Source organism: Pristiophorus japonicus, chromosome 5 (genome assembly GCF_044704955.1).
Source record: "Pristiophorus japonicus isolate sPriJap1 chromosome 5, sPriJap1.hap1, whole genome shotgun sequence".
In the NCBI taxonomy this organism is placed as follows: Eukaryota; Metazoa; Chordata; class Chondrichthyes; family Pristiophoridae; genus Pristiophorus; species Pristiophorus japonicus.
The window spans coordinates 33,881,736-33,906,277 of record NC_091981.1 but is presented as its reverse complement, the minus strand read 5'-3'; the positions used below and the strand labels follow the sequence as shown (position 1 = coordinate 33,906,277).

At 44.8% G+C, this 24,542-nt stretch overlaps 1 protein-coding gene across 2 annotated transcripts in view; it reads right to left on the bottom strand.

The window, feature by feature from the left end:
• Positions 1–2,396: 2,396 nt before the first annotated feature.
• The window catches only part of cep72 (centrosomal protein 72), a 230,603-nt gene continuing 208,457 nt past the window's right edge, over positions 2,397–24,542 (bottom strand). For both annotated transcript variants that reach the window (XM_070880485.1, XM_070880486.1), the window contains one exon: positions 2,397–11,375. In XM_070880485.1, coding sequence (XP_070736586.1) covers positions 11,162–11,375 — 214 coding nt within the window. In that variant the 3' untranslated portion in view covers positions 2,397–11,161. The remainder of the gene's footprint in view (positions 11,376–24,542) is intronic.

Here is a 24,542-nt window from a genome sequence, read left to right as displayed (position 1 = left end):
CACCCCCCCACCCCCCTTATCTCTGTAATCTCCTCCAGCCCCACAACCCCCCCCCCCCCACCGAGATGTCTGCGCTCCTCTAATTCTGCCCTCCTGAGCATCCGTGATTATAATCGCTTAACTGTTGATGGCCGTGCCTTCTGTTGCCTAGGTCCCGAGCTCTAGAATTCCCCTGCCTAAACCTCTCTGCCTCTTTCCTCCTTCAAGACGCTCCTTAAAACCTACCTCTTTTGGTCACCTGCGCTAATTTCTACTTATGCAGTTTGGTGTCAATTTTATTTTTATCTCCTATGAAGTGCCGTTAAACTACGTTAAAGGCACTACACAAATACAAGTTGTTGTTGCACACTGCTTGATCCCTAAACCCTCAGAACATTTTAAACGTCTTGCTACGCGTGAATATTGGTGTTGAACTCATGCATTCAGACTAGTTATAATCATGGGCATGTGTGCAGAAAATTCTGATTGTAAACTTGTGCTTAATATTGCCAGATATTTTTGCACGCTATATTTAGAAATAGTTTTCTCCAAACTATGGTCTCTCCATGTGACTGTGTATGACATAACCCCGCCGTTATGATGTCATAGGGAAGTCAACAATGAAGAATTCCTGCCATCAAAGCCGAGCAAAGTTTTGAGATTTATTTATTTACTTAAAGGGGTAGTAATGAGAGGGCGGGGGGGGGGGGGGGCAGTACCCTTCACTCATGGTACACGCCATTGTTAGAACATTATACTGTGGCATGAAATTTCTTTGACAACCATTTTCAAATTCTGGTGCCTTTGCACACTTCCTCTTGTCATGACTTACTTCCTGTGTCACACCTTGTGACGCAAGGTAACATTTGCTCACGTGACTTAATAGTTAGCCACCTCCTTCACTGTTCTATTTACCTTTTGAGTCCTCCAGTTGCTAGGTGGCACTAATACCCAAGCCACCGTGCCGTCACAGCCTTCGAGCTTCCTGCAAATAGTGCAAGATTATTTTGTAATGCTGGTCGGCAATATTTCCAAATAGTCGGTAGCAAAGTTTGTTATATTTAAAGTGGTTCATGCCATTTAATTCCAAGCTGCAAACTCTTCTATTAAATACTATCAATGGATTTTCTTCCCCCCACCTCCTCCCCATACTGTTCTCTTTTCCCCCCTTGCTTAAGGGACTCATGGAACGGTTGTGGTACCGACTATCTGGCCATGTATCTTATTGCTGTTTGTGTGATCTTGCTGAGCACAAATTTGGCTGCCGTGTTTCCTACTCACATGTTTGTTTTGTTTTGAAGTTACAAGGTCTTAATTTGTAACTATTTATCATTACAAAGTGCAATTGAAAGATAAAAGGTTTATCAACAGATTTTATTTGAAGTCACTTTTTGTAATATCTTCCATTGCCAATATTGTAGCTTTTGATTCTAATTTCTGTTTGCATCTCTCTTTTTTTTAAAAAGAGATGCAATTTGTGAAGAAAACTTTTACAGGGACGGAGGAAGTTTTGTGGTTATTGAGGTGCGGGTAACTTGGTTTCAGATTTTTCTGAAAACTCTACGTTCCTCCAATTCTAGCCTCGTGTGCATCCAATTTCCTTCGCCCCTCCATTGGCTGCTGCACCTTCAGCTGTCTGAGTCAAGCTCTGGAATTCCCTACCCACACCTCTCCACCTCCCTGCCGTGCTTCTCCTTTAAACCTACCTCTTTGACCAAGCTTTTGGTCACCTGACCTAATATCTCCTTTTGTGATTTGGTGTTAACTTATGTCTGCTAATGCTCCAGAGAAACTCCTGGGGATGTTTTACTACGTTAAGTGTATATAGGAATGCAAAATGTTGGTGAACATGGGCTTATGTCTGTGTTCTGCATATGGCTAAGCTCCCAGGATCAGCTGTACAAGTGTGGGGCAGTGCTGATGTGCAACGATCACCACATGTTAAAAAAAATTCACGGACAGGCATCTTCTACCCCCTCAACTGGAGTTCAGGACTGAAACATCTGGTCCTTCATTGAAACATCTGTGAACGCTCGTGGAAGCAAGTCAGCATCGTTCGAGAGACCGCCTCCAGTTGCATCACAGTTTCCAACTGAAGGGCAGCGAATTGTCTGCTTGTCCAGTGTTGGCAGATATCTAAAGCGGGGACCAAAATAACTTAAGAGTGGCTCATAGCTTCACTAAAACAAAGCCAGATAGAGACTGGAGCGATCTGTTGTACTACTGCTAGGTCAGTCAAAATACATAACTAGTCCCCCTTCCCCCCTCAATATAGCAGTTCAATGTCTCCACTGGGGTTTAATTCCAGGCTGACAATGACACCATGGGTCGACTTGGGATGAATTAAATACTCAACAGGATAAATACCATTTGAAAAGAACATTTTAATTAGATTATAAAAACATACACATCTTGCAATCACAAAACAGTAGTCATACTGAACTTACAAAATTAATAAATATTTCTACAAATATAAATATTTAGTAATTAAATCTTTGATTTTATTATAAAAATGGAAACAACGTAATGAACAGTTCAGAGATTTTCCCTCTATGTTCGTACATAGCTGTGGGCTTTGTGATATGCAACAGTTTAATGATGACATTAAACCACTTAACAGTCTCGCTGGCCAATCTGTTACGAGAAGTATTAGGAAGCGCAGATGGTTCCCAGGTCAAGACAGTATAAGCACAACAGGAATGCCTGTGACAAATACCTCCATGACATGTCAATGCAGACGGTGCTGTGAATTTTCCAGTCTTTTATTAAGGTCAGAGGACCAGCGGCATTGCCAATCAATTTGCCCAGTTATTCAAAAAGCCACATTTATAATTTTTTGGGTGGAGCCATGGACCTTTCCCAATGGAGGCAGGAGAACGCCATCCAAACCTTCAGTGCAACAAAGGGCACAACTCCACCCAGGGGGCCAAATCAAAATAATGGCGGACGTTGTTTCAGGACTGCCCAAGGCCCATTGCCTCAACCGGCCCCATTGTCCTAAAAGTGGTGCATGCGAGCTTCTGATGAATGATGACATCATAAGCCACTTAATTCTCTTAATGCTTTCAGGGGAGCGTAGACTATAAGGTAAGACGCCAATGTGATTCAAACACGAAGAGTATGAAATTAACAATTGAGCTTTATGGCACTAAAGTTTCTTGCAAATGGGATTTAAAACAGAAGGAAAAAAGTTAAATCCCTGGAACCTCACTTTGTAACATTATTGAAACTGCTCCAGTAATAAGCCACTTTTAGAAAAATACCTAGGGCAGGTGCACTGGTTTATGAATAAATGTTAGATACCCGTCATCATTTTAAACCCCATTATTATACCACCACATGCAATTTCTTCATTACAAAGGTTTGAGATTATCCAGCTTGCTGAGCATGCATTGCTTACAGCAGTAATACTAGCTGGGATTTGTGCTACATTAATGTTGCTTAAAATGATTACAACACAACATAAAATCTATAAACTAGCATACCTGTCTAATTGTATAGTAGAGGCATGATGGGTTGAATGGCCTCCTCCTGTATAAGATTTTATGATATAGTGGAACAATAGGCTTAAGCTAACAACAGAATTTAACAGGGGAAAGGGAAATACTATAGTTTTAGATATTAACCAATAATATGATGCACATTTTAATTATCACCACCAGGTGTGCTGCTGTTAATCTGGTAGGACAGACCACTTCTGGGTTTAAATTGATTTCATAGTATTCTAATATAGTTAAGACAAAGAATGAACGACATAGCTGACGAGACTGACTGTATAACCCACAATCTTCAGTGTACAGAGACTGACCCGCAAAACAATTTTAAAACAATTTCCTGCTTGTTTGGAACTTGATACAGATAGAGGCGCAGATTAGCACAGGGCCGTCAAGTGAATCGGCTCTGCACCAATGCGGGGGGGGGGCTACGTGAGGGTCTGTTTATCATTGGAGAGCGAAGATGAGAGATGGATGGAACGGGAATGGGAAATGGAGGCAAGAGACAAGGGGGCAGAAATTTCCCCTTTCCTTAAGGCCTATTACCACCGCAAATCGGCGACCATGCTGCGGAGTAGAGTGGCCGCCGACTTTTCGTGGAATGGCTGCTGCTTGCCCAATTGCCCTCCCAAGTTTTCCTGGCGGTACCCCGATCTCCACCCCGCCACTGCTGCCGATCCGTGGTAAGCGCATCATTACCATGCGCACCGCCGATCTAACCCCCGCTCCCCGACATTCCCCTCCGAAAAATCTTCAGCCTGCCCAGCGGTGCCAAAACCTGTATTTTCCCCGGTGGTCCAGTGAGGCTGTGGCCTTCTGCAATGGCAGTGCATCTTCCCTTAAAGGGGAGGGCTTGCTGCCGCCATGTTTTTTCTTGGCGGCCAACTGCCATGGCGGCCCAACAATTATGCCCCCGGATGCGGCCGGGCCGCCAACAGGTAGCCTGGCACCCCCTCTTGGTTGTCAGGCCGCTGGCCCGGCCAAATCCCTCCCTGGTGGCCCAGTGGGCTGGAAGTTTTAAAATCAGGGAGGCTCTCCCCTTTAAGTGAAGGGGAGAGCCGTGGTGACGCGCCATGATGACATCATCGCGGTGGTCACTCCGCACCGCCAACTTCCGCCCCACAGGTGTTGCCACTGCCCTGTATCTGCTCCTCGAGCGTGATCACCACCCCCATTTAAAGTGACTTCTGGAGCCAAGGAAAAAAAAAACAAAGACGAATGTTGCTCAAGAGGCGACCTGAACCACAGCTGCGGTAAAAACCATCGAAATGGGGTGGGGCCGGGGGCAATTTCTACCCCAAGACCTCTTAATGTTGCCTTTGAAGACTCAGGACACTATCGGGAGAAATAGCGAAGGGGTACAGAAACTATTTAGGGAGAAAAGCAGATCTCTGGAGCAAACAAAGGACTTTAACCTTAAGAGACTTGTGTTGAGACAACAAATAAAGTCCTCAAAGAGAAATAACCCATAATACATTACATATAGTACTAAAAACAATTGAATGTAAAGATAAGCCAAATAGCCTGAAACAACAGTGCACAGATCAAATAAGATTTATAATTGGGTCTGCCTTTTAGGCCCATAGTCTATTACAATCGTTAGTAAATCGGATCTATGCATCTGGATGGACAAGTCAGACCACTGGAGGTTTATCCTGGGATAGAAACAGTTAATCTACTAACTATGATTCAACACTTTAAAATTCCACACTGTTTAAGTTATAAAAGAAGCTTTAAAAAACTATGCTACAAATTCCTTGAAACCGTCTGCTCTCCCACAGATTCTTCATGCAGAAACCCACATTATTTCCATAATGTTGAAAAGCAAACATCACAGATCCTTCACCCCGGCACAAACTTTATGCCAATACACTTACATTATTACAGCTTTTGACACATCAACCAATGGAAGAAATCATTAAATAAACAAACTTTAAAAAGCTACTTCCAAAGTCCTTTGGTCATAGGGAAGCTTGCTGGGGAAAAAAACTGAGGCATTTCATAATTGACTGAAATTGTATCTAATCCAGGTCTAGACATATATTGCACCTGCAACAAGGAGACAACAGCAATGATTTATCTGTAACACTAGATCGGGATGTTTCACAGTACGTCCAAAGGCAGCTCCAAGACATTGGCCTAGAACGTGCTGATGGCGAACTAGCAGCGTTCACTGTCATTTCGCTTTTGAAATTGACCGCAACTTCAGGATTTAACACATGCGCAGCCGAATGCAGAAATTCTGAAGTTGTGGTCTGCCATTCACTGCTCCTCTGCAGGCTGCGCTGTGCCCCTTCCCCTACAGAGCTGGCAATCAGTGAAATCTCTCAAATCAAGGAAATTGGCGTTAAACTTTGGCTCTTCTGCAGTAATTACGCTGTTAAATACCCCATTCAAAGTTAGACCCAAGGGGATTAGGTGTAACTGGGCATTTAACAGCGTATTGACTGCTAAATAAAGGTTATGGGCGTGGAAAACTAATTTTAATTTATGCAGTGTCAAATTTATCCATTTTTATAAAAATTAACATTTTTAAGAAACTTAAAAAAAGATTTTTTAAAAAGTTTGTTCATTTTTTTAGGTTTGCCTTTTCCCCATGCGAGAGCCCCAATCTTTGTTTTGCCCTCTCTAACATTTTTAAAAAGTTAAAATTTTAAGCACTTGCCCACTTCCTTGTTCCCCCGTCTGTGAGAATTCTGCATTTTGATTGGCTGCTTAGATTGTTGATGTCACAGCAGCTCGCACAGTGCGATTCCCATTAAACTACACCGATTTCAGAAAACCCAAACTTCTCGACACAGAAATCGCGAGATCTTTGTACGAAGCTTACTTTGGGGCCAGTGACGAAAGGTTTTGCTTCGCCAATCAAAACGCAGAATTCTCAGAGATGGGGAACAAGGAACTGACCACAAATTCCGGGCCACAAATTTTAATCCCCCCGCCATGGTAACTAGTTTATTGTCACTCAGTCCCAACTTGTGTATTGGCTCTCATCAAATTTGCTCCAATGACAGATATACAATTTAAACTGAAATATTGCATTTTGGAATGCCTTTATTGCCCTGGATTCACACGAGAATAACAACAGCTTGTTTATTTTTCAATACTGATTTCATCATGTCCATTTTAAATGTCATTGGATTGTTGAGTACTGGACTCACAATTAAACAGCCGTACATTTCAGAGCCTGGACCCTGTTACTTCTTGTTCTGATGGACACGCTTTGTCATATTGAACAAGGGATATTCTTTGTCAGCATTGCTTTTCTCTTGATGGAACGTAATACAGAGGGACATGATCGAAGGGTTAGGGCAGAAGCGACAGAAGGTGACTTAAGATTTTTGTTGGATATGGATATCAAGAGATATGGAGCAAAGTTGGGTAAAAGGAGTGGAGGTTCAGATCTGCCATGATCTGATTGAATGACAGAACATGCTCGAGGGGCTGAGTGCCCTACTCCTGCTCCCGTGACTGACTGTATTCCTCTCACCCAGTTTGATGCCACACGAGTTACCGTTATCGGAAGCAATGGAAATTCCTGCCGCATGCACTATCACCCTTGCGATACGACCAGGAAGAGTGCTGGTGATAGGCCCGTGAAAAGGGAATAAACAGCATGTCAAAAACTAGGCGTCTTTAAATGTCATTGTAACAAATGAATTACTGACAACCATTCTTTTTAAAAAAGTGAAATGAATCTCTTCAATATTAAGTACTGTCCATCTAATCTAGCATGAGGTATCTGATGTGGGTTCATTCAGCCAATTGCTAATGCTCCCATACCCAACTGCATTGCAATAGTGCCCAACAGAAGAAGAGAGACCATATATGGTGATATACCAGATGTTTGATAAACAGAAAGTATAACAGGAATACTTCCAAAGAGATAACACTTAAAAAAAAATCTTGGGGAAATAAAGAATGTTTTTAGTATTTTAAAATGCCCCCCAAACAGGAAAGGGGAATAAAGGGATAAGGGGAATGGCGGCCATGCCTTTAGCTGTCTAGGCTCCAAGCTCAGGAATTTCCTCCCTCAACCTCTCTCTCCTCCTTTAAGACACTCCTTAAAACATACTTCTTTGACCCTATCCTAACATGTGGCTCAGTATCAAAATGTTGTTTGATAACGCTCCTGTGAAGCACCTTGGGATGTTTTACTACGTTAAAGGTGCTATATAAACGCAAGTTGTTAATATAGCAGCGTTGGCAAATGGGATTTGGACTACTGCTCGTATGGGAGATTAACATACGGACACGGACTGGTTAGATCAAATGGTTCGTTTCCGTGTTGTAATTTCTACGCAATTCTCCAGTAATCGACTAGAATATTTTTTGTCTGTTTTTAGCCGTATAACAGTTGAACAGCCCCCCTCTGCAGGTCAGGCCATAAAAGAGCTGGAACGGCGGGTCCTGGCCCCCCGACCTGCGAGAGAACTGTGAGAGAACACCTCCACAGGTCAGGCCATAAAAGACGGCTTCGAGGTGGGCGGCTGGGTGACATCATCAGGACCCAGGTTGCTGTTTGGAGCGTGGGCTGGAGCATCGGCAGGGCTCTGGTAAAGCAGAGGAGCGGGAAGGTTGTGGTGGAGGTGCGGCAATTTGATCGAGGCGGAGGAGCATTGAGGGATCGTGGCTGAGATTCGGTGGGTGATCGTGGCGGAGGTGCGGTGGGAGATCGTGGCGGAAGCGCGGCGAGTGTTTTGTGGCGGAGGAGCAGTGAGTGATCGTGGCGGAGGTGCGGCAAATGAGAGTACGGGGCCCAGAAGAACCCAGGGGCAGCACAGGCCAGCCCAAACTGCGATATGTGTGCACACTCGTTACGTGCAGCAGAGCAGGTCTCCAGTCAGCCTGGTGAACCCTTGCCACTGGATAAAGGCTGAGCTCTGGCAAGCCCATATGGTGGCTGATGTGCAACGGTCACCACACGTTAAAAAAAATCCACACAGGCATCTTCCACCCTTTTAACTGGAGTTCAGGACTGGACTATCAGGTCCTCCATTGAAACATCTGTGAATTCATGTGGAAGCATGTCATTGTTGTTCGAGGGATCGTCTATGATGATGAACAGTTGTGCAAAGGGGAAATGGAGCACATAATAGCTTTCCTGTCATTATCATTTCCTACCCTGGAAAAAGAGGCATTTGCAGTTTTGAAAATTTTGAGAGCACTGCTTCAATATTCAGAGTTGGCACCATCAGATACATGCATGGGAATAGTGAGGTTTTTAGTATTTGTAGGTCATGCTTTGACCAGGGTTATTGGCACTAGTTTTTTCTGCAAGCTATTATATTCTTCCATATGCTCTTCATCATATCCACCTGTGAGATCAGTAAATGCTCATTATAACTGATCACTTGAGAACTAATGAGAACTGCACAGGACAAACTCTGTTTCTCCCTACCTCTTGAGCATTCCTTGGCTTCTGTTCAAATCATCATTACGGGTCAGGAACTCGCTGTGCATGAACCATGAGAATATGACAGCTGTGGCCTATCATTCTGTGCTGCCACTGCCCTGGTCTCCCTCACATCGAAGTCAGCTCACTCGCACCCAGAAAGAATGAAAGAAAATAAAACATAAATTAAGATCAACAATACAGGCTGAACTCGACTGGTGGGATGCTCGGTCATTTCCTCCTGACCTTTGACTTGCTGTCATAGGAAGGTGATGAGAGTGAACTAGAAAGCACCTATAGGAAGGTTATCATCTTCTTCTTAGGCAGGTCCTCGAATCGAGGATGACTTGCTTCCACGCCAAAAAGGGATGAGTTCAATGAGCTCACAGGTGTTTCCATGAAGGACCTAATACTCCAGGTCCCGAACTGCATATTAAAGGGTGGAAGATGCCTGTGCGTGGATTTTTTTAACGTGTGGTGGCCGTTGCACACCAGCCACCACACAGGCTTGGCAGAGCTTGGTCTTGGTTCAGTGGCAAGGATTAACCAACACAAATGGAGATCAGCTCTGCTGCACGGACCTTGGGCACACACACATCACACTGGGAACAGCGTGGCAGCCCCGACCTGCGAGGGAACATCTGTGGCAGGTCGGGGCCTTAAAAGGAGCGTCGATCAGCGGCTTGGGAGCAGCATGGTGGAATATCACTCCAGGGAGCAGTGCAAGCTGGTGCAGGAGGGCGATGGCAGTGAAGAGGGCGACTGGATTGGACGTCAGCAAGGTCCAGGTCGCTGATTGGAGCGTGGGCTGGTACAGCAGGAGCAGTGAGGTCGGGGCGAAGGTGCGGCTAGAGATTGTAGAGCAACGTGATCGGGGCCCAGGAGAGGTGGGAGTTCGGGGCCCAAAAGAGACGAGGGCCCAGGGACAGGAAGGTTATATGAGTTAGCTAGAAGCTCCTGTAAGATGGTGATGAGTTAGGTAGAAGCTCCTATAGGAAGATTACATGAGTTAGCTAGAAATTCCTATAGGAAGATTACATGAGTTAGCTAGAAATTCCTATAGGAAGGTTACATGAGTTAGCTAGAAATTCCTATAGGAAGGGAGCGAGCGCCATTGTCTGTTTTCGTACTTAAAGCCCCAGTGTTTAGTTTACGAGTGGCTTTGGCAGGGGCCTGGAATCAGAGGCTGAGCCACCTGTTGGCTGTGGATGGCACAACAAACAGGGAGGCCACCATGAGGAGGGAAAGAAAGGTTTTACAAAGAGGGAGTCTACATCTCAAAGGTACAAGAACGGTGGGCGTCTGCTTTATAGTTTGAATGTACAACAAATAATTCTCAAACTGCCTGCTCTCCAGTCCTGCTGTAATAACACAAATCATTGTGTTTCCTCTCTTTTAAAAAAAAGATAATCTCTATATAGTTGCATAATTACAGGAGGCAAACTGACATTTTTTTGTGGAATAAAACATAGGAGTGAGCTTTCAACCCATTTCTGCAACCAGCAACCAACCTAACCGACATGAATACCCACAACATGGACATTATATATACATTAAAAATGTGAATTGAATTGCAAAGTAAAAATATTTGATCTTGCATTTCAAGACATAAAGTTTCACTGCACACTGCGCTATATATTAGTAGCAAACTATTAATGCTCATTTAGTTTAAAAGGGCTAACACCTTTTGTTAAAACAGGAAAGGAATTTCAAACAAATGTTTTATGTCACTAATGCCACACACCAATAACTTGCTCTGGAGTGAAATGTGCAGGCTGCATAGGATGAAAGCAATGTAACAAAATATGTCGAGTGAAACCAAATATATAGAGAGCTGCTTGATAGGATTTCAAACTATTTGTATGTTTAGTGAAACACTGGAAGGCTAGATTGAGGTTCTGAGAACTTGCTTACATAAGGCAAAGACAAGTAAAAGTCTCTCTAAGCATTCAAAATGATTGTAGCTGTAATATAACCTGCTTCCGCAGGACTGGGCTTTGACACTTCGGGGCACTTGGAACCAGGTGGAGGGGAAACTAGTAGACAGAACAAGATGTGAGAAATTACAAGCTCTGAACCAGACAAGAAGCCTTGTTAAATGAATTAAATATTGTTAAATCTCTATCTTTGGTACACGTACTGTAGACACGTTTGACACATCTCTGACTATGAGTTATTGAACTTTGTATTGATGGAAGGGGAGGTGCTTTCGGTTAAACAACATGGTGTTGCACAGGGCTCTGTGTCATTTGTTTCCTCGAGCTCATTTCACAGTTCTTGGGGGGGGTTTTCTTCAATGTCTCTGATCTTCTATCTCTACGTGGCTTTTAATCTCTCTGCACGATGGCGTGCTGCCAGATGTTGTCACAGTGGTGGTGCGGGAGGGTGGCTCCATGGTTTTTTTGAGCTGAATGTAGCTCCAGTGCAACTGATCCACTTCTGCCTTGTGTCGGGATCGCGTTTCATTCAGCTCCCTCAGCAAGTGTTCATTTGTGCTTACCAGCGCCCTAGAATTAAGAAGAAGAAAGATTTGGATTTATATAGCGCCTTTCAAGAGCACTGGACGTCTTAAAGGGCTTTACAGCCAATTAAGTATGTTTGGAGTGCAGTCACTGTTGTACTGTAGGAAACGTGGCAGCCAACTTGCGCACAGCAAGCTCCCACAAAGAGCAATGTGATAATGACCAGATAATCTATTTTTGTTATGTTGATTGAGGGATAAATATTGGCCAGGACACCGGAGATAACACCCCTGCTCTTCTTCGAGATAGTGCCATGGGATCTTTTACGTCCACTTGAGAGAGCAGATAGGGCCTTGGTTTAACATCTCATCCGAAAGACGGCGCCTCCAACAATGCAGCTCTCCCTCAGCACTGCACTGGAGTGTCAGCCCAGATTTTTCTGTACAAGACCCTGGAGTGGGACTTGAGCACAAAAGACAGCAATTGGTGCCTTGGGATTTTTTTTTAATATTAAAAAACAAATCCCAATGAGTGTCGGCAAACATTAGCTCAAAGGCCGCAAACCCTACAATTTTCTAATAACCTTCCATGTGTTTTGTTTTGAAATAAAGATCAGTGGCAGGATACTAAGCATTGGCACATCCGCTCATTACTGCATTGAATTCAAGTCTCAAAAATAACGAACTGAAAAGTTGGCAGTAGAAGAATAAAACAAAGAACATGTAGGACACCACTTCACACTACCATTTACAGTGAGATTGTGAGATAATATTATGCCAGGTTGCTTGGAGACAGCCAAACAATAACAGATTTTTATAATCCTGTCGAACCCACATCTATGCAATCCTGATAACAGCAAATTCCGAGCAATGCAAAATGTTACTAAGCCCATGATTTGTTCCTTACATAGTAACTAATGGTGCAGGCTGTCTTGTTATACACAAACCTGGATCTACCCTATTTTGTTCATTCTGATTGATTGTCTGTAACAGACCTTCACTGTTTATTCAATATAATTTACACAGTCACCCTTAGCTCACGTGAAGGCAATTTAGTTTTACATTTATATGGAGCAATATTCCTCAGCATTGAGGGTAAACAAAAAGAATCTAATGTACTGGTTGATCTGCAGACAACAAAACATGTGCCTTTCTTCCTGGAACTGTTTCTCTACTTGCTTTCCCCACTCATCCTTTTTCTGTCTATTTCTCTCTCTTGTCTTCCGCTTCCCCCCCCCCCCCCCCCCCTCTCAATGACCTGCATACCTCTCACTGCAGTCTCTCTCTCTGGCTCGTCCGCTCATTCTTTCGGTCTCTTATTCCGTGACACCTCCTTCTTCATAACTCTGTTGCTTTGCTGATGTACTCAATTTTGATCTCTAATTTTCAGGCCCAATTGCTTAAAGATAGGAGCCAAAGTATTGGAAGTGGGTACCAGCATTAGGACAGAGGAGGTGTTGTGGAAGTTGTTGTAACATGCGCAGGTGAGAAAGAAACTTGGGGGTGGAAATCTGTTCGGGGGAGGAAGTAGGCAATTGGGGTATTTTGAGTTGGAGTAAATGGAAGGAACCATAGCCTCAGAGGGTGGGAAAGGAGAGGGGGGGTAGGGGGGCGGCAGGGGTGCTGGGTCTTGTGAACATTGTGGCTAGGGCAATGTTGTCCAGTAAGTTAGCCACTAGCCATGTGTGGCAAATTGAGAATCTAGATGTGGCGAGTAGCATGTCTGATTAGCAGGGGTTCATCAACACACAGGTCTATGGGCACACGCCAGCATTGTCGCTAAATGTTGCCACCAAACTGGGGCATATCCATACATTCCACCGACTGTTCCAAAAAGGAAACAAGTAATAGTCTGTAGAAAGCTCGATGGGAAAGTAAGCTGTGAGGAGGACATAATGGGCCTGCAAAGAGTTATAGATAGGTTAAGTGAGTGGGCAATAAGGTGGCAGATGGAATATAATGTGGGGAAATGTGAGGTTATTCACTTTAGTAGAAAGAATAGACAAACAGAATATTTTTGAAATGGTGAGAAACTATTAAATGTTGGTGTTCAGAGAGATTTAGGTGTTCTCGTACACGAAACACAGAGTTAGCATGCAGGTACGGCAAGCAATTAGGAAGGCAAACGGCATGTTGACTTTATTACTAGGGGGTTAGAGTACAAAAGTAAGGAAGTCTTGCTACAATTGTACAGGGCTTTGGTGAGACCACACCTGGGTACAGTTTTTGGTCTCCTTATCTAAAGAACTTGTCTTACAGGCGGTTCAACGAAGGTTCACTAGATTAATCCCTGGGGAGAGATGGAGTAGATTAGACCTATACTCTTTGGAATTTAGAAGCACGAGAGGAGATCTCATTGAAACATATAAAATTCTGAGGGGAATTGACAGGATAGATGCTGAGAGATTATTTCCCATGGCTGGAGAGTCCAGAACTGGGGGCCATATACTCAGGATAAGGGGTCGGCCCTTTAAGACTGAGATGAGGAGGAATTTCTTCACTCAGAGGGTTGTGAATCTCTGGAATTCTCTGCCCTAAAGGGCTGTGGATGCTCAGTCGTTGAGTATATTCAAGGTTAAGAAAGATAGATTTTTGGACTCAAGAGGAAATCAAGGGATATGGGGATAGGGCAGGAAAGTGGTGTTGAGGTCGTAGATCAGCTATGATCTTATTGAATAGCAGAGCAGGCTTGAGGGACTGTAAGGCCTAATCCTGCTCCTAATTCTTAGGTAAGCTACAAGACTAACAACACAGGCTCCGCTGTATAGCGAGTGTAACTACCCAGGTAAGAAATCTGGGCAACTCCTGCACTAGGCAGCCAATGGATTATCCCAGCAACAGGGATATGCTCTCCAGGTCTCGGAGCAGAAGGGGAGTCTGAAAGAAGTGTTTGTCTTATAGTGTAGCTCCTCGCACCCTTGCAGCCCAACAGCTCCACACTAAGAATATTTACCCTGAGCATGTGTACTTTAACCTTTATGTGCGTTTGTTGAGATAAAATGGAAAGATGAAAAGCAGAGTGCACGAGTAAAGCGTTTGACTGCTTTATTTCCTTGATTGCTACTTATTGGTCATGTGTTAAAATGGTGTGCTTTTTGGAGAGGTGTGCTGTCATCACGACCAGATCGACCACTCCAGACTAGCAGAACAAAGCAAGCCCAGCCAATAATGAGCAGCTTCAACAGGGCACGTCATGGCAAAGGGAAAGCAGTGCCCAACCTCATTCTGGCTGAAGAGCCAGCCGGGTCTGAAGGGAAAGCAGGAGCAGGTCTGGAGGTAGAGAGGGGAGTCTGGAAGGAGAGGAGAGGGAGGGGGGGTCTGGAGGGAGAGGGAGGGGGGGTCTGGAGGGAGAGCAGGGGGGACGGGTCTGGAGGGAGAGCAGGGGGGACGGGTCTGGAGGGAGAGCAGGGGGGACGGGTCTGGAGGGAGAGCAGGGGGGACGGGTCTGGAGGGAGAGCAGAGGGGACGGGTCTGGAGGGAGAGCGGGGGGGGGACGGGTCTGGAGGGAGAGCGGGGGGGGGATGGGTCTGGAGGGAGAGCAGGGGGGACGGGTCTGGAGGGAGAGCAGGGGGGACGGGTCTGGAGGGAGAGCAGGGGGGACGGGTCTGGAGGGAGAGCAGGGGGGACGGGTCTGGAGGGAGAGAAGGGGGGACGGGTCTGGAGGGAGAGCAGGGGGGACGGGTCTGGAGGGAGAGCAGGGGGGACGGGTCTGGAGGGAGAGGAAAGGGAGGTCTGGAGGGAGAGGAAAGGGAGGTCTGGAGGGTCGAGTCTGCAGAGAGAGGGGGTGTGGATGGAGATCAGGGGTGAGTCTGACCCTCCAGTGAAAAACGGTCGTGATCGGGTGATGAACGGGTAATTCTGTTTGATCATGTGGAAAATGACCAGAAGCCAATGTGCACAAGATTGTTCACTGGAAATAAGGGCCATAATTTGAAGAGATATTTTCGAACATGTGCATTCCAAATTTGCCAGAACATTTCTACAGGTACAACGTCTCAAATCCGGCACCCTCGGGCCCGAGACTGTGCCGGTTTGTGGATTTTTCCAGATTTGGGACAAAACTACAGAGACAGACAAAGTACTAATGGTGGTGTGGGTCAAGGGTCATTTGGCAAGGCTCGGACCAATCACACGCCATTTAAAACATAGCGGTGAAGCCGATAACTAGTCCGCCTGCCGGTTTTTGAACAATAATTCCGGATTTTATTTTACCGAATATCAAATGGGATTTTCTCAAAAATGTACAGTTTTCGGACAATTCCGATTTTTGGACAGGCAGATTTGAGACGTTGTATTCTCAGAGTGGATTCGCAGAAGAGTGCATGAAGTTCCTTGACAGAAATCAACTCTCATTCATTAGAAAATGGTTCTGAAACAATTTCTCTCATCTTCTGTAGTAAAATTAGTAGCTGTAGCTAAAATGGTGTAACTGTAGCCGCAACTGTGGCTCATCAGCAATTTCTATTGGGCAACATTGGGCCAGGACCTGGGAATTTTAAGGAGGATGTGCACTCACAAATTTAGTCTGAACCTGGGAACACTTGTGGGTTGGGATGTGGGAATACTCCAGATTCTAGATGGTTGGAGCATGCGAGTGGCTACAGTGCATACATGCACGCGATCAAAGACTGAATACACCCGTCATTATGTTTGTAGTACAAGTACAATGTCCAAAATCCAGAATCATCGGGATCGAGTCAGTTACGGTTTTGGGGTTTTCCGGATTTCAGACAAGAAAATCAATTGTCTGAAATCCGGAATCCTCGACTGAATCCGTGCTGGGTTTTGAGCGGCGAGGTCCGAAATCCGACAAAACCCAAAATCCGGCACGGATTCGGTTGAGGATTCCGGATTCCAGTCTTGATTTTCTTGTCTGAAATCCTCGACTGAAGCCGGGTCGGAATTTGGGGTTTTGCCTCAAAATGTTCAGTTCTCAGACAACTCCATCAGTTACGTGCAAACTGGTCGTTTTTTGGACAATTCCGTTTTTTGCAGTTCCGGATTCGGGACATTGCACCTGTATATGAGCCAAATGTAAGCATGCAACAGTTCAGCAATGAATTATTCAAATCCATCCCAAATTGATTCTTTTTTTAAAGGTTTTTTTGTTAAGATAGATGAACATTTATATTGTATTTTAAATTTTGATTCTGAGCAAATTTGTTTGTCATTAATGCAGCTAGGTCCATTAAGCAGCTAGGCCCGGGTAGAGAGTACAAGTGGCAGCTGGAAGCAGAATAAAAAGAAAAACTTGTGTTTCTGTAGTGCCTTTAACAACCTCAGGACATGGCAAAGTGTCATACAGCCAATGAAGTACATTTTCAAGTGTAGTGACTGTTGTAAATGTAAGAAATGCAGCAGCCAATTTGTGCACAGTAAGGTCTCACAAACAGCAATGTGATAATCACCAGATAATCTGTTTGTGATATTGGTTGAGGGATAACTGTTGGCCAGGACACTGGGGAGAATGCCCCTGCTCCTCTTCGAAATAGTGCCATGGGATCCTGTATGTCCACCTGAGAGAGCAGACAGGGCCTCGGTTTAACACCTCATTCGAAAGACCGATCTTACCTGTTTGGCTCCTTACTTCACACTATGGTTTCATTATAGTTCTTTATCACTTCCTTTCTGTCTAGCTAAGGCAAGGTTAACTACTCAAAGAACTGTATTTTTAAATTCTACAAGGGTAATGAGTGGAGGAGTTTTATTACATTCGCCTAGGCAACATGTGTTTTGTCCAAAGTTTGTGCCAGTTACTATTAATATCTGGATGAATGCCTGCAATAGTCTAGTGGGTGAAGGCACCAGGATTAAACCATGCAAACCAGTACAGTCCCAGGTTCAAACTCAGGGACACTCGTTCCCTGTCTCAGCCTCCCTGGGCTAGGAAAAAGGGGAAAAATATCAACCAGGGTTTAAACTGACAATGCCTTTACTTTAGAGCAGCGTAGACTTAGAGATGACCAGATAGAGGTCTATAAAATAACAAAAGGGCGACTGATAAGATTGTTTCAGTTTGACAGATTGAAGAGGATTAAAGTACATGCATTTAAACTACACAAGAGTAGGAAGAGGCTAGGGGTTGAAATAGTCCCTTCCCTTAAGGCCTGTTACCGGCGAATATCAGCTGTCACGCTGCGGAGTGGAGGCCGATTTTTCGTGACATGACCGCATTTTGAAAACGTACCTCTTTGATCAAGCTGTTGGTCACCTGCGTTCATTTCTATTTATGTGGCTTAGTGTCAAATTTTGTATCTCATAATACTCCTGTGAAGTGCCTTCGGACGTTTCAGTACGTTAAAGGCACTATATAAATATCAGTTGTTGTTGTAGCCAAAATTTGACCCTCAACCAACATCATTAAAACAAAAGATGATCTGGTCATTTACCTCATTGCTGTTGGTGGGGCCTTGTGCGCAAATTGGCTACCACATTTCCCAATGTTATAACTATGATTACACTTCAAAAGTACTTCATTGGCTTTGAAATACTTTGGGATGTCCGGAGATCATTAAAGGTACATGTTCTTTCTTTCCATTAGGAAGAGGGCTGAGAATTACTGGGTGCTTTATTTCAATCCATTATCATCAAAGCCAAGGACTGGATTGAAGCAGATTGCTTGTCTGTTCTCTTGGTTAAGAATGGAGTGCAGTGGTAGTTGGGAGGAGGGGGCTGGAAGAGAAATTATACCTGTTGTTTCTTTAATACAAAAAAATTAAAGGAAATATGATCAGAATTAGTAAGCCGAAAACAGGTCAACGAGAAAATGGCTGTTTTCATGGTAGAAGTTTGCATGAATTATCATAATCAGGTGGTTCTTACATACATGAATCTTAGTTATAATCACATATATTACATATTACCAAGTTAATCTTCAGGGAACAGAATTGGCCTACCACAAATGGTAATGAGTGAGCTGGCCAAAATTTGTGCATCAATGGCATGGCAAGCATTAATAATCATTAGCAAGAGATTATTGAGCTAGCACACAAAGGTATTTCAGCATTCTTTGGAAGTGACTCTCTCAGGCACATAGAAATTCCTGTTATATAGTGTTATGATAGAAGCCTAAGTGTCAAAGGCTTTTGTAAGGTTGAAGAAGGCCATGTATAAGGGCTGGCGCTGTTCCCTGCAGCTGTCGCGCTGCAAAAATCATGTCCGTTGTGCCCCGGAGGGGACGAAATCCACACTGCGACTCCGGGAGGAGCTCCTCGGCCACGGGGAGAAGACGGTTGAGGAGGACTCTAGCGACGACTTTCCCAGTAGTTGATAGCAGAGAGATTCCTCTGTAGTTGCCGCAGTCGGACTTGTCCCCTTTTTTAAAGATGGTCGCGATCACTGCATCTCTTAAGATCTCCTGGCATGCTCTCCTCCCTCCAGATGAGCGAGATGAGGTTGTGCATTCGCGCCGCTGCCATGCTCCACCTCACAGTTGATAAGCTCCCCACTGGAGTGGAACTAAACTACAGAATCAGTGGGAAGCTGTTCAACCTTCGCCATCTCCAGGCCAGGTCCAAGACCACTCCAACCTCTGTCGTCGAGCTAGGACATAGTCAACGTATTTACCGAGGCGTATGAAAGCATGGACCTTACGCTAAACATTAGTAAGACAAAGGTCCCCAACCAGCCTGTCCTCGCCGCACAGCACTGCCCCCCCAGACATCAAGATCCACGGCGTGACCCTGGACAACGTGGACCACTTCCCCTATTTCAGAGCCTCCAATCAACAAGAGTAGGCATTAACGATGAGATCCAACACCGCCTCCAGTGCACCAGTTCAGCCTTCGGCCGCCTGAGGAAAAGAGTGTTTGAAGACCAGTCCCTCAAAACTGTCACCAAGCTCATGATCTACAGGGCCGTAATAATACCCGCTCTCCTGTATGGCTCAGAGATGTGGACCATATACAGTAGACACCTCAAGTCGCCGGAGAAATACCACCAACGATGTCTCCGCAAGATCCTGCAAATCCCCTGGGAGGACAGACGCACAAACATTAGTGTCTCGTCCAGGCCAACATCCCCAGCATTGAAGCACTGACCACACTTGATCAGCTCCGCTGGGCAGGCCATATAGTTCGCATGCCAGACACAAGACTCCCAAAGCAAGGGCTCTACTCGGAACTCGTCCATGGCAAACGAGCCAAAGGTGGGCAGAGGAAACGTTACAATGACACCCTCAAAGCCTCCCTGATAAAGTGCGACATCCCCACTGACACCTGGGAGTCCCTGGCCATAGACCGCCCTAAGTGGAGGAAGTGCATTTGAGAGGGCGCTGAGCTCCCCTAGTATCGTCGCCGAGAGCATGCAGAAATCAAGCGCAAGCAGTGGAAGGAGCGTGCTGCAAACCAGGCTCCCTGTCCACCTTTTCCCTCAACGGCTATCTTTCCCACCTGTGACAGAGACTGTGGTTCTCCTATTGGACTGTACAGCCACCTAAGAACTCATGCTAAGAGTGTAAGCAAGTCTTCCTCGATTCCGAGGGACTGCCTATGATGATGATGATGATGATGAGAAGCCTAAGTGAGTGAGCAAAAATTTGGCAGATAGAGTATAATGTTGGAAAGTGTGAGATCATGCACTTTGGCAGAAAAAAAATCAAAGAGCAAGTTATTATTTAAATGGAGAAAGAATGAAAAGTGCCACAGTACAGCGCGACCTGGAGGTATTTGTGCATGAGGTGCGTCGCTGAGGCGAGAGTCCGGGGTCGGAGAGGCCGATAAAGGCCACGAGATCAGGAGTCGGGAGGTGCATTTTGGTTTCCATTTTTACGAAAGGATATACTTGGTATTGGAGGCAGTTCAGAGAAGGTTCACTAGGTTGATTCCAGGGGTGATGAGGTTGACTTATGAGGAAAGGTCGAGTAGGTTGGGCCTCTACTCATTGGAATTCAGGTGGTCTTATCAAAACATTTAAGATTATGAGGGGGCTTGACAAGATGGATGCAGAGAGGATGTTTCCACTACTGGGGGAGACTAGAACTAGAGGGCATGATCTTAGAATAAGGAGCTGCCTATTTAAAACAGAGATGAGGAGGAATTTCTTCTCTCAGAGGGTTGTAAATCTGTGGAATTCGCTGCTTGAGAGCTGTGGAAGCTGGGACATTGAATAAACTTAAGACAGAAATAGACAGTTTCTTGAACGTTACGGGGCTAAGGGGTTATGGGGAGCAGGCGGGGAAGTGGACCTGAGTCCTTGATCAGATCAGCCATGATCTTATTGAATGGCGGAGCAGGCTCGAGGGGCCGCATGGCCTACTCCTGTTCCTATTTCTTATGTTCTTATGTAAAGCCCTGGATACTGCAAACAATTTATTGAGCGTTTATAAGAGAGCGTTACTTGTCTTGTTCTGCACTCTTCAAAATCATTGTTATTGTTCGAACAATCCTCAGGAGCATTGCCACATGAATACCTTTACATCTGTGTGCAAATGCCTATAATTCAAAGGGAACTTGCGGTATTCAACACCTTCAGAATCACGAATGTAGTGCACACTGGCAATCAATTTAATGGCAAACTGATCATTTATATGCTACATCTACACTCAAAATACTCAATGTACTGCCTGAAGATACAAATTTACTATCGATTTGACTTTTCTTGGGACTGACCAAGATTTCAGTGCATGAAGAAGCAACTGCAAGGGGAATCATTTAATTATGTACAGCATTTCTTCTGAACGCATAGTTATGAACCCAGATTTCATTTTTCTAATCTACTATTTTTAGATGTCTGTAGTTTAAAGATTTCTCTGCACACTTTCCCTTTATGTAAAGTGGATATGCAAGGTCTATGGAGGGTACCCTGTGGAATGTGCTAGCTATGTGGCATTGGTTTTAGTATTCTTGATATGTTGTATCAGTGGGAAAGTTGTGGGTTCAAGCTCCAGTTCAAGACTTGAGCCCATAATCTAGGCTGACACTTCAGTGCAGTACTGAGGGAGCGCTGCATTTCCAAAGATAGCGTCTGCACATGAGTCACTGAACCGAGGCCCCGTTTGCTTGTTCCGGTGGATGTTAAAGATTCCATGGCACCATTTCAAAGACTTCGATAACACAATATGAGAGTCATATATCCAAGTTTGCCGATGACACAAAGATTGGTGGCATAGTAAGTACTGTGGATGGGTGCATAAAATGACAGAGAGACAGTGATAGGTTAAGTGAGTGGGCAAAACTGTGGCAGACGGATTTCAACACAGGTAAGTGTGAGGTCATCCATTTTGTACCAAAAAAAGAACATCCGAGTATTTTTGTAAATGGTGAAAAGTTAGCCACAGTGGAGGTCCAAAGAGATTTAGGGGTCCATGGACACAGATCACTAAAATGTAGTGGTCAGGTACAAAAAATAATCAAAAAGGCTAGTGGAATGTTCTAGAGGGCTAGAATATAAAGAAGGAGGAAGTTTTGCTACAGCTATACAAAGCCACCTGTTGGGCGGGCCACATCGTCCGCATGCCCGACATAAGACTCCCAAAGCAAGTGTTCTACTCAGAACTCCAACACGGCAAGCGAGTCCCAGGTGGGCAGAGGAAACGTTTCAAGGACACCCTCAAAGTCTCCTTGATAAAATGCAACATCCCCACCGGCACCTGGGAATCCCTGGCCCAAGACCGCCTGAAGTGGAGGAAGAGCATCCGGGAGAGCGTTTGAGTACCTCGAGTCTCATCGCTGAGAGCGTGCAGAAAGCAAGCGCAGACAGCGGAAGGAGCGTGCGGCAAACCAGGCTCTCCACCCACCATTCTCTTCAACAACTGTCTGTTCCACCTGTGGCAGAGACTGTAATTCCCGTATTGGACTGTTCAGCCACCTGAGAACTCACTTTTAGAGTGGAAGCAAGTCTTCCTCGATTTTGATGGATGACAAAGCCCTGGTTTGACCACATCTGCAGTACTGTGCAAAGTTCTGAGCACTGCACCTTAGAAAGAATATACTGTCCTTGAAAGGAATACTGCGCAGATTCACCAGGATGTTATCATAGCTCCAAGGATAGATTACATAAACTAGCTTGCATTCCTTGGAATATAGAAGGTTAAAGGATGATTTGATTGAGGTTTTAGAATGTTGAAAGGAATTGATAGGCTAGATAGAGAAAAATCTTTTTCTGCTGGGGAGTCTAGGACAAGGGGACATAACTTTAAAATCAGAGCTGGGTCATTCAGGAGAGATGTTAGGAAACATTTATTTACACAAAGAATGGTAGAAGGGTGGCACTCTCATATAAAAAAAAACAGTAGATGTTATCTCAATCAGTCGTTTAGAATTTGAAATCAATAGGATTTTTGCTAGCCAAGGGTACAAAGGGATATGGAGCCAGGATACAGATCAGCCAGGATCTCGTTGAACGGCGGATCAGGCTCAATGGCCTACTCCTGTTCCCATAAGAGCAAGAGACTTCTCCCCGGTGTCCTGGCTAACATTCATCAACCAATACATGGTTGATTCATTGTGGGATCTTGCTGTGAACAAATTGGTAACTGTGTTTGCCAACTTTACTTCAAAACAATTCATTATATCTGATAATGCTGAGAGGGCTAATAATGGAATTTATAAAGGCAAGTCTTTCTGAATAATTGGGAATCTTTATGGGAAAAAGCAATAACCTGGTCTCTGCGATTGTTTTTCCTTGCTGAGCGCTTTTGGTTAAATGACTACTTAACAAATGTGAATGTAGAATTCTAAAATTGTTTATAGAAAATGAATACAGGAGCGACTGGCTCCTCGAGGGCCTTTAGTCCTACACCAAATTGCAGGAATTAAGTGGTTGCCTGAATAATACACTGACTGCGATGCAGCCAAGTCTCCCTGTCTCTCCCTATTAATATTAAAGAGCCCGAGGTCCCCAAACCACTGTTATTTTTATGTGAACCAATCGATCCTGTTACCGCAAAGATTCAGCTGGAGCTGCAACAGTTGAATCTTTTCTGGAGTCACAGTTTATAAATTTCAGGAAGGAGAAGGATCCCAAGTTCCTGGGTCCAAAGAAGGAGTAGGAACACTCTTTACAAAGGCAGCACACAGAGATAAAATAGAGACATCCTATTGTGGGAAGAGAATCAGGGTGAAGGAGGAAAGAGCGAGAGATTCTATTGTAAAGAGGGGGGAGATGTAGGGGGTGGAAGAGACACCAACCCGATTACTGAGATGGGAAATGCACTTTTATTTTTGAAATTGTCTCTTCTTTCAGAGCTACTGTGACCAGTAATCAGGAGAGTGCAATGGGATTGGGTTCAAGATGTGAGTGGGGGCGGGGGAGAAAGGGAAACTGGGGAAGTCTTGGATGGAACCAAACAGTACGTGTGGCAACACTAGAGCCATCAGCAGGAGAGCCAGTGCAGACAGAGGTCCTAAGCCCAGAGGCCGTTGTCCTCACGTGACTGGGTGACTGGAGAGATCCTTGATGGCAGACTTCAGACTCTCAATGGTACCAGAAAAGACTTGCATTTAGAAAGCACCTTTCACAACCACCGGACGTCTCAAAGTGCTTTAAAGCCAATTAAGTACTTTTTGGAGTGTAGTCACTGTTGTAATGTGGGAAACGCGGCAGCCAATTTGCACCCAGCAAGCTCCCATAAATAGCAATATGATAATGACCAGATAATCTGTTTTTGTTATGTTGATTGAGGGATAAATATTGGCCAGGACACCAGGGATAACTCCCTTGCTCTTCTTCGAAATAGCAACATGGGATCTTTTACGTCCACTTGAGAGCACAGACGGGGCCTCAGTTTAAAGTCTCATCCGAAAAATGGCACCTCCAACAGCGCAACATTCCCTCAGCACTGCACTGGAGTATCAGCCTAGATCTTTGTGCTCAAGTCACTGGAGTGGCACTTGAACCCACAACCTTCTGAGTGAGAGGCGAGTGTGCTACCCACTGAGCCATGGGTCTGTTATAGAATCATACAGCATAGAGGGGGTCATTCACCCCATCATTGCTGGCCAGTTGTTTGAAAGAGCTATCCAATTAGTCCCACTCCCTCTGCTCTTACTCCATAAACCTGCAATTTTTTCCTTTTCAAGTATAAATCCCATTTTGAATCTGCTTCCACCACCCTTTCAGGCAGTGCATTCCAGACCACAACAACGCTCTGTGTAAAAAGAATTCTCATCTCCCTCCTGGCTCTTTTGCCAATTACTTAAATCTGTGTCCTCTGGTTACCAACTCTCCTGCCAGTGGAAACCGTTTCTCCCTATTTACTCTATCAAAACCCCTC